This window comes from Amphiprion ocellaris, chromosome 14 (genome assembly GCF_022539595.1).
Source record: "Amphiprion ocellaris isolate individual 3 ecotype Okinawa chromosome 14, ASM2253959v1, whole genome shotgun sequence".
NCBI classification, from domain to species: domain Eukaryota; kingdom Metazoa; phylum Chordata; class Actinopteri; family Pomacentridae; genus Amphiprion; species Amphiprion ocellaris.
The window spans coordinates 20,481,007-20,491,253 of record NC_072779.1 but is presented as its reverse complement, the minus strand read 5'-3'; the positions used below and the strand labels follow the sequence as shown (position 1 = coordinate 20,491,253).

The following is a 10,247-nucleotide window of genomic DNA, read 5'->3' as shown; positions in this document are numbered from 1 at the left end:
ACAGACAGACAGACAGACAGACAGACAGACAGACATACGGCAATTGTCACATAACTCCGCTGTTTCTTGATGGAGAAATAATACTTTATTTCTATAGCACCTTTCAAAACTATAGGTATAGGGGGTCCTTTACAAAAAAAGAGCAACAATAAACATTTAAACAAGACAGTAAAACATAGAAAATGGGCAACAATTAAAAACTAGAAAAGGCATTACACAATATTAGACAAATGAGTGTGGGTTTTGGTTCAAATGGCTTACGTGATTATACACTTGATTATATATTTCCTCCAATTATCAGTCCACAATGGCAGCAAATCCCTGGTCTGTAAAAGTTGTATGTCTTGGAGTAATTGTGCATGTTATAGATTCTGCATTGCATAGTTAAACACAGCAAAAACAGGGGAAAAAATAAACAGGTAATGTATTAAGTGGAGCTACAGTACAGCCCCATGACTACAGCTCACAAAAGCAACCTACAAAAAGTGACACATCATCAGCAGTGAATCCAGAGCTCCTTCTGAGCTTCTGCCTTTCCTTAAACTCTCAGGACCTCCAGCTGTCCTTCTACAGCGTCTTAAATCTGGGTAGCAGAGGTGCAATTATAGAGTGGGGGAAGGGAGAAAACAGAAAGTCAAAGCACTGAGACAACAATGAAGATCATTAATTACCACTAGTTGTGACCACTCCCATTTGCTGCTGGCCCAAAACACCCAGAAGTTTGGAAGGAGTAAAGCAGAATTCTGTGCATTTTTCATTACCTGGTGATCTAGTCTAGGAGCTAGTTTTGCTTAGTAAATTAGAGCAGCAGTAAAACCATCATACAAATAGGAATTACCTTAGAAAGTATGCATACTGCTTGCTACATCAAGACGAGAGAATAGATACCTTTAATGTATAGATAAGTAGTGCATATGCAATCTACACAAATAAAAGACAATCATTTGTTTCATTGCAAAATCAACCTTAATCAGCAGTCAGTAATAAGGTGTAAGTTAGTAATAGGTTCTCTGGACAATAAGTTGAGTTTAGGTGTTTAAGGGTTTATTATCTGATTCTAAGCTGCTTCTGGGCCACACTTTCAGGCTTTAGGACCTGGAGGGGCAAGAATTCCTCTCCCACTGCCCCTGGATTCATATGGGCGGGCCTGGAAATAAGATTCCACAGCAGAGGTTTTCATTCTCTGAAACCGGGAATTTGTCTCACACACTTCTGTTCTTGACTACATTAACTTCTTCTGGAGGGGGTCCCTGCTGCACAGTCTGTTTGTAAGCAGCTTGAAGACAAACCTGCTGATATTTTCAAAAGACCTAATAAGGTAAGATGAAAGTGTTGGAGTTGGGGGGAGGAAGAGAATCATGGGCTGTGCTCAACTGGTGGGAAATGCCCAGGCATGTGAAAAGATGCCACAAAGTCTATCTGTCTAGATATCTATCTCTCTATGTGGGTGAAAATTCCATTATAGATTTAAGCAGTGTGAATCCTACAAGCTGTTCGTGAGGTCTGAAAAGCAAAAATGAAGTGGATATCAAAAGTATCCTGCACAAAACTACAAATGCATGAGAGTCCAGACATTTAGGGAGTTGTCTGTGACTTTTGACCTGATATCATCTGTGACTGGGAATGTCTCCATGTTACACGGCTGTTTCCATAATAACACATATTATATATTATCATGATTGATGATGATGACTTACACAAATTGCTCTACAGCTGCAGTGGAGAATCCTTTTTCATTCATTCATTCTGGTTTCATGTCCACTGCAGTGAACTGTTTGTAAGTGACAAGCTTACAGCGGGTATTATTAGATTGTCTGAAGATATCATGTGCTGTAATGAGATGATCATTGAGTCATTTGACTTTTAAAGAAACAGAGTTTCACTATGTGAAATGTGGTGCTATTTGGCAGAAGCTATTTAAATCATCAGCATTTAGTAAATGCATTAATCCTTATTCATTTTGCCTATAGTTGTTAGAAACAATACAGAGAGGATTCTGGTGTCAAGACAAGACAATGTGTTAAAAATAATGTAGACAAAGAGATCCAAATATACACCTTTTAAACGAGACCTCCTTCGTGCATATTGAAGTCAGTTATCACTTCATCTTTCTGTGTTGGCTTTGTGGCTTATAGAGCTTGTAAAAACATGTCTGGGAAGCTGCTGAATAGAGATTCTTAACATGTTCAGTCTGTCAGTGTTAGGTTTCCGCTTGATTCTTTTAAGCCATTTTATTAAGAAGATGATGCCTGTCAAGCTTATTTATCCAAAAAAAGAGCAATTTTTAAGAAATCATACGATAGATCTTAACTCTATCCGTAACTGTTCATACATACAAAGATTCCTCTGCTGACAGCACACATGTGCTCTATTTACGTGGACTGTAATAAAATCCTGACATTGGCTGAATGTGTATCTGGCCACTTTTCCAATGCCACAAGTAACCAATCAGCATCAACCAGACACATTCTTCTATAAGAGATTTTTTTAAATCTTAAATCTTTTGCGTGGCCAGGTCAAGAACAACTCAGATCAGCTTTCCAGTGTTTTGGCTTAGACACATCCTGCAGCTGTATACGTGGCTGTTATGTAAGTCTCTACTTGAGGTCTACTTGGATAGATCTACTTTAAGTGGCATGGGCTAACCACCAGTCCTGCTTTAACCTTCTAAACCTTCAGTGTAAATTTTAAATATACCACAATATGTACATCCTGAGTTAGGGAACAATAAGATACTTCAAGATATTTCAAACTGGAAAAGAACCAACATCAACTCAAATAAAACTTATTTTAGGCCAGTATGTTATGTTTATGACAGTATGTTTGTCTTTCATAGGTTATCCCTCATTAACATTTCACCATGTGGGTAACAAACTTGGTGTCCCTGGTTCTTCTGGCCACAGCAGCCTCAGCTGCCACCTCTGCATCAGCAGACAAAGTACTGAGTAACCACGCCACCATCCTGGCTGACAACAGTGTGAACTTAGCATTCAGTCTCTACCAAAACATGGCGAAGGAGAAAGATGTTGAGAACATCCTCATTTCTCCTGTAGTAGTGGCCTCCTCTCTGGGTCTGGTGGCTCTTGGGGGGAAGGCCTCCACTGCTTCTCAGGTAAAGACCATTCTGAATGCAGCTAAAGTTAAAGATGAGCAGCTGCACTCCGGCCTAGCTGAACTCCTGACCGAGGTGAGCGACCCAAAGACCCGCAACGTCACCTGGAAGATTAGCAACCGCCTGTATGGACCCAGCTCTGTCAATTTTGTGGATGATTTTGTGAAGAGCAGCAAAAAACACTATAAATGTGACCACTCGAAGATAAACTTCAGGGATAAGAAGAGTGCTGTAAACTCCATCAACGAGTGGGCGGCCAAGTCCACTGATGGCAAACTGCCTGAGGTCACCAAGGATGTGGAAAAGACTGATGGGGCAATGATTGTCAATGCTATGTTTTTCAAACGTGAGTACATAAATCTGTATAGTATTCTGTTTTATTCCCTTAAATATATTCAAAATTAACTGAATATTTCCTCGCAGCTCACTGGAATGAGCAGTTCCATCATAAGATGGTGGACAATCGTGGATTTATGGTTTCCCGTAGCTACACTGTTTCTCTTGAAATGATGCACCGAACAGGTAGGTGTGTTATGTTGGGTTCAAATGTTTAACATTTAGTGTGGTTCATTTGAAAAAGAATAGTGGTTTAATATTTCTGTTTTTATCGACCTTAGATGAACGCCATTTTCCATAAGGTCTAGACCATCACAGGTTAGACATCATGGCTGTAAGATTTAAACAAAGTGAATAGTGTGCATTTCATGATGCCAAAAGTACAGTTGGGTGACTGCATCGCTGGGCATGCATTTATTCATATCCTGTGCTGTTTTCATGTAAATGTATGTGCAACACTACATATGTATAATAGATCCATCTATGTTATCTTGTTCCACTCTTTTTGATAGTTTGGAAAGCAAAAAGTTGTACATGGAGGCTCCCTAAAGTTTTATGTCAGACGAGGAGGCTAGTATTTGAAATGTATTTTGTTTGTTTCTTCAGGCCTCTATGGCTACCTTGATGACAAATCCAATAAGCTGTCCATTCTGAGCATGCCCCTGGCTCATAAGAAGTCCACCGTGTTGTTCATCATGCCTCACCATGTGGAGCCTCTGGAGAGACTGGAGAAGATGTTGACCAAGAAGCAGCTGGATACGTGGATGGGCAAACTGCAGGAGACAGCTGTAGCTGTGTCTCTGCCCAAAGTCAGCATGGAAGTCAGTCACAACCTGCAGGTGAAACATTTACGAGTTTCAAAATGACTGGTGGTCAGTCTCCTGTCTCTACACCTTGACATCCTTGTACAGTTTCAGTGTGAGAACACATGTTTCTGCTCCTCTTTAGAAACACCTCCAGGAGCTGGGCCTTACTGAGGCTGTGGACAAATCTAAAGCTGACCTGTCCAACATCTCTGGGAAGAAGGACCTCTACCTGTCCAGTGTGTTCCACGCCTCTGCCATGGAATGGGACACTGAAGGAAATGAAATGGATACCAGCATCTTTGCCACAGATAAGCTGAAAAACCCCAGACTGTTCTACGCTGACCATCCTTTCATCTTTCTAGTGAAGGACCAGAAGACAAACTCCATCCTGTTCATTGGCAGGATGGTGAGGCCAAAAGGTGAAAAGATGAGAGATGAATTGTAACCGCGTGCTGACACAAACTTCTAAATTAAATGCCTGTGTGTGTAAGTGTAGATTTTCTACTGCAATATGCTGAGAAAAATGGGAAATGAAATGTACATTTGATACAGCAGAGGTGCCATTCCGTAATGTCACATGTCCACAACATTCCATGCCACTTGACTTCGAAGATGTATTTAAGCATTTCACCCTGTGTTTTAAGGAGCAAAGCATTGTGCACACTTTAAATTTTGAAAGGATATTTGATATCACTATGTGGAATTGTTACTTTTTTGTTTTTTTGACAGATAACATTGCAAAATGAATACTTATGATTTTCCTAATTGATGCTTTAAATGTAAAAGTACAGTTTATTTTAATAGTGAAGCAATATCATCAGTATTTTTGCACACATGAAACTGGTATCTGTTGTCATGAAGTCTTAACACTCTTTGCAGAAGGTGGACAGTACTCCTACTTGGGAGAGATTTTAACTTAAAAAAACAAACCTCAGGAGCTTTTTATTTCCATCCTTTGCACTGCCACAGGCAACAATGCTGTTCTTTGGTATTAGCTTGCCCAACATGCACTGGTCCCTACTAGGAAAGAAATCCAATCGTGGCTGATATAATAAGAACTACATATATGACAATGTGAGCACGCATGGTTTGACATTACAAAATGTGAATGGGTTGTTCGAAATTTCTGTTTTTGCAATAAAAATATGAAAAAGCAACCTTGTTACAGGTTCTGGCCCTTTCCTTTTTCTACACAATACTCTTGATTTCCTGGGTTGCAGTAGCACTGTGGCCTTAGCTGAAGACAGGCCTTGAAAAATTCCAATAAGGGTGATCGTATGGCCTCATGGGCAGCTCGACCTCAGCACTGGATAGAATTGCAACGGCATACTAAATACAGTAAACACTTTATCCAAAACCTTTAAATATTTAGTCCCTAACAAATATTTGGATACATCCAGATGTATGCAGCAGCTGTTCCAGTCGGCAAAGCTCTTGCTGAAAGCCACATCAGCAACCTCCCACATGGATGCTTGCAATGCATATATGATGACAGCTTTACCACAGGCAAGAATGAAAAAGGAATTATTCAATGCAAAAAAATAACAAAAAGGTCTGATCAGGCTAAACTGGCTAAGCAGAAAGTTTAAAGAGAGCAGTACCTCTAAGTAAACATATGAGCCTCAGTATTTTTGCCTGTTTCAGGGCATGGTGGAATTTTTAAAGTTCATCACCCCACCTAGAGGCCATCTGGATTCACAACATGGCAATGGTTGTTATTCAAGTACCCGTAGTTGTTTTTCAGCAATGTTACTGAAAAAAGTGGGCCTTTGTCTTTTTGTTGTTGTTGTTGTTGTTGGTTTGTGTCAATGATAGGAGTCAGTCTGTATTCTGGCTCCTTTAAAACATCTGTTTTTATTTGATTGTTTGGATGGATGTGAGTCCTCTTAGGGGGAAAAAAAACCTGTTTGCATTACTGATAGATTTAAATATGCCACATATCTCTTGGTTGGACTTAATGGTCCTAAAAATGTAAATTTCATGCTTCTTTGTGGTTTCTATGTATCTGGAAAAATCTAAAGTTCTGGGGCCGCCATGTGACATTTGTACTGTGGATTTGGGCTATGGAATATGTGTATATGCTCTGGAGTTATAGGGGGCCTCCAGGAGGACTGGGGATGTGAGATGCTTTGGGGGAATCTTGAGTGTGTGGGACACACCAGAACAGCTATGGTCTGCCATGCAGTTTGTTCATAATTATTATTATTAATGATAATAATAATAATTTGTAGGTTTTTTTAAGCATGATGTCACTCTATGATTGGGTATGTGTAACTTTTTTCAGTAAGATGGATGTCTTTGGCTGTGTGAGACTAATAGATCCACTCATATTTAATTATTAGTTTAATTAGTTTAATTACTTTTTTTTAAAACTGCACAACTCGCACAATTTAAATAATTCTATTTATTAATAAAATCTAAAAATTTGAAAGGCTGCACAGTGGATCGGTGGTTTAGCACTGTCACCTCACAGCTAGAAGATCCCTGGACCATGTCCCGGCTTGGGCCTGGGATCTTTCTGCATGGAGTTTGCATGTTCTTCCTGTGCATGTGTGGGTTTTCTCCGGGTGCTCTGGCTTCCTCCCACAGTCCAAAAATATGCTCAGGTTAAGTGGTGATTCTAAATTGTCCGTAGGTGTGAATGTGAGTGTGATTGTTTGTCTCTATGTGTAGCCCTGTGATAGACTGGTGACCTGTCCAGGGTGTACCTTGCCTTCGTCCTAGGTCAGCTGGGATAGACTCCAGCCCCTCCGAGATCCTAATGAGGATTAAGTGGTGTATAGATAATGAATGGATGAAAATCTGGAATGAGGAAATAGGTAATAAAGTCACCAATATACACTATCAGTCAAAAGTTTGGACACACCTTCTCATTCTATGCTTTTTATTTATTTATTTGTATTATTTTCTACATTGTGGATTAATATTGAAGATTAACATTTTTTTGTTTACAATATAATTCCACATGTATTCTTTTATAGTTTTGATGCCTTCAGTATTAATCTCCAGTGTATGAAATACTTAAATAAAAACCACTGAATGAGAGGTGTAAAGCACTGAGTTAACTGATAAAAGATAACAAGCTACTAATACACAACTTATGAGTTACAGTTATCTGTAAAATATCATCCAGTTAGTAAAATGTTCATGCTTTAAATAGTCTGTATGATTACAGGGAAGTGCCTCAAGTGAAGTCAAATAGTTTTAATTGTGCAGTGGAAAGGAATTGTATGTAATGAGATGTTTCCTTAAAAAATATTGTCAACATCACAACCTCCTCGTCCTCAATAGCTGCAATGTTTTCATACAAACTGCACTTCACTTCAACACACTTGAACAAAGGTTCATAGAATAGCAGGTGGAGATATTGAGTGCTCAGCATACTGTAATAGAAACAACTGTGTGATGTGTGTGTGTGTGTGTGTGTGTATATATATATATATATATATATTCTTCAAATTCCTTGATCTAAGCTTACTTAATCTTAGATGAACCACTTGTCATTTAAAAACAGCCTTTGCATTTTATTAAAATCCTAAATAATAGCAACAACAGCCAACATATGGTAGACTGTGATACTCAGCTAAATAAATAATTTACAAGAGAAATAATGACACTATATGCAAAGAAATATATTATGGAAATATGAAAAGCACTTTCATAGTTTTCTAATAGTGGTTCAAAATTGCTTGACATGATATAGGATGACAGCTACCTAGCTTTTTTAAGGCTATAAGTAGGTTGTACCAGTATTTATTGTGCATCAATTTTAAACAATCCACAATGTAAAATGTATTCAAATTATATTCGATATAATTTTGCTCTTACTTCTGTTGCGAATATTTAAGTAAATATTAAATAAAATGTTTGGAATAAAACTCAGTCATTTTAGGTTAAAAAACATTCCAAATAGAATGAGTCTATTCAGTGAACCCATCCTAATGTAATCAAACAGTTTTAATTTAATGACTGAACAAATGTAACAAACAATCACCAGTCACAATATAGCTGGAGGGAGAGCAGACAAGAGTGCTCCTCTCTGGACATTTTAAACTGTAATGAAGGTGACTTTTCACCCATATTGTTATGATCCTGCTCCAGCTTCTGCCCTTCTTTCCCCTTCTTCCCCATTTTTTCTCCTTTCTCCCTTGGGTTCTGATCTGTTTCTGTTTTGTCCTGTCTCTTTGGTTCACTCTGTCTGTCACCTCTCCCTCGTGTCTCTCTCTCTCTCTCCCTGTTTCTCCTGCCTGCATTCTGCCATCAGCTAATTACTGCAATGAGTGTCAGCTGCAATAATCAGATCACTCCATTCACCTGTTCTCCACCTCACCTCCACCTATTTAAGCTCTGTCCTTTCATTCACTCCCCACTGGATCATAGTTACCCACATGCCTTCATGGACTCTGTTCCCACCTGGACTCTGCTTTTGGACTCTTTTTTTCCCCTCCTCTGAATTTCCCTCACTAGGACTCAGCCCTTGTCCACACGTAGCTGGGTATCTCACAAAACGAAGATATTTTTCTACGATTCGGCCTATCATCCACACGAAAACGCAGATTTACGTCATCAAAAACGATTCTTTTTAAAAACTCTGACCAAAGTGAAGATTTGCGAATTCTCCGTTTTATGCGTCTGCATGTGGACATCAGTAACCGAGGTTTTGCGTTTCGAAACGTCACCGCCTGCGACAAAATATGTTCTTACGTCACATATGCGACCTGTGTTTACATTCGGTAACAGTATGGATGCTCTCACAAGGTTTTGGGCGCTGTTTCTTGTACAGGCGCTTTTTACTTGCTTGTTTTTACAAGCCCAGATACTGCTCCACATTCAACAACACAGGCGAAGGACGACGTTAAGGACGGTTATTCTCCACCACCTTGCTAGGATTTGGGGAACTACTGCCACCTAAAGGTCCGGCATGCTTATGAATGTGCTGAAAAACGCACTTATGCGGTTAGGTGTGGATGAAGTTTTTTTCTGAAAACGAGGTGGTGTGTACGTAAGTTTTTATTTATTTATTTTTTTTCTTTCTAGACGGAGGGGGCAGGATATTCAGTTTTACAAAAACCCGGCTACGTGTGGACAAGGCCTCAGTCTTCTTTCAGATTCTCGCTAGCCCTGCTTATGTCTCCAGCCAGTAGCTCCAGTCTCGTCTCCGTTCACCCCAGATTTCCTGAGCCTGCTTCCCTACCCCTTCTGTTGTCAGTTCCCCCCAACTTGTAAGTACCCCTCTTTAGCTTAGTTTTAGTTTAGTGATCTTCTGTTTTTGAATTCATAGTGTTTGTTAGTAGTGGTTTGGTTTAGTTTTGTTTCCTCCCAGTTCAGTTCTCCTTTTATGTATTGTTTTAGTTTTCTGGCATAAATAAAGTCTTTCCTTTATTCACATTTCAGTCTCTCTGTGTCTGCACCTGGGTTCTCCAGCTCCCCCCGTAACACATATTTGATTAAACCCTCATGGGTTTCATCAACTATCACTGACCTGTATATTTCACATTATTTTTATCAGTAGCATTTTTACATTTCAAAGTTTTAGTTCTTCATATCAACGCTTTTTTAGGTTTGGGTATGTTCCTTTTTGTTCTTCATTTGAATCTGTGAATATTAAATTGATAACCTTAAAGGGTCACTAATATTGAGGCAATTTTTACTCTGCCAAGGAACACTGAAGTTATCTGACAGTCGGCATACATTTGTCCGGTCAGTTTGTCTGTTAGCAACGTTACTCAAAAACGGACCAATGGATTTGGATGAAATTTTCAGGGAAGATCAGAAATGACACAAGGACCAAATGATTAGATTTTGGCAGTTATGGGGCTTATAGTCTAGATCCATGGATTTGTTTAAAATTTCTGTATCATTGCCAAATAGCAGCGCAGTGTCACTGTAACTACAACAAATGAACACTACTTCAGCTGCCTGTTGATGATCACATGACTGCGATCCTCCCACAAATCGACCACTACAGACTTAACCCGGAAATCATACAAAGA

The 10,247-nt window shown here is 39.2% G+C and overlaps 1 protein-coding gene across 1 annotated transcript; it reads left to right on the top strand.

Annotated features, from left to right (window-relative positions):
• Positions 1-1,159: 1,159 nt before the first annotated feature.
• Positions 1,160-5,411, top strand: serpinh1a (serpin peptidase inhibitor, clade H (heat shock protein 47), member 1a). Its single transcript, XM_035958419.2, has 5 exons — positions 1,160-1,318; positions 2,837-3,458; positions 3,536-3,634; positions 4,055-4,287; positions 4,397-5,411. Exons 2-5 carry the CDS (start codon positions 2,861-2,863, stop codon positions 4,697-4,699), a joined length of 1,233 nt encoding a protein of 410 aa, XP_035814312.1. The 5' UTR covers positions 1,160-1,318; positions 2,837-2,860; the 3' UTR covers positions 4,700-5,411.
• The last annotated feature ends 4,836 nt before the right edge of the window (positions 5,412-10,247 follow it).

Excerpts from the sequence above, each read along its gene's own strand:
- serpinh1a (XM_035958419.2), top strand. The coding sequence starts at position 2,861 with ATGTGGGTAACAAACTTGGTGTCCCTGGTTCTTCTGGCCACAGCAGCC. Across the intron at positions 3,459-3,535 it reads CAATGCTATGTTTTTCAAAC|CTCACTGGAATGAGCAGTTC; the intron begins GTGAGTACATAA and ends ATTTCCTCGCAG. Across the intron at positions 3,635-4,054 it reads TGAAATGATGCACCGAACAG|GCCTCTATGGCTACCTTGAT; the intron begins GTAGGTGTGTTA and ends TTGTTTCTTCAG.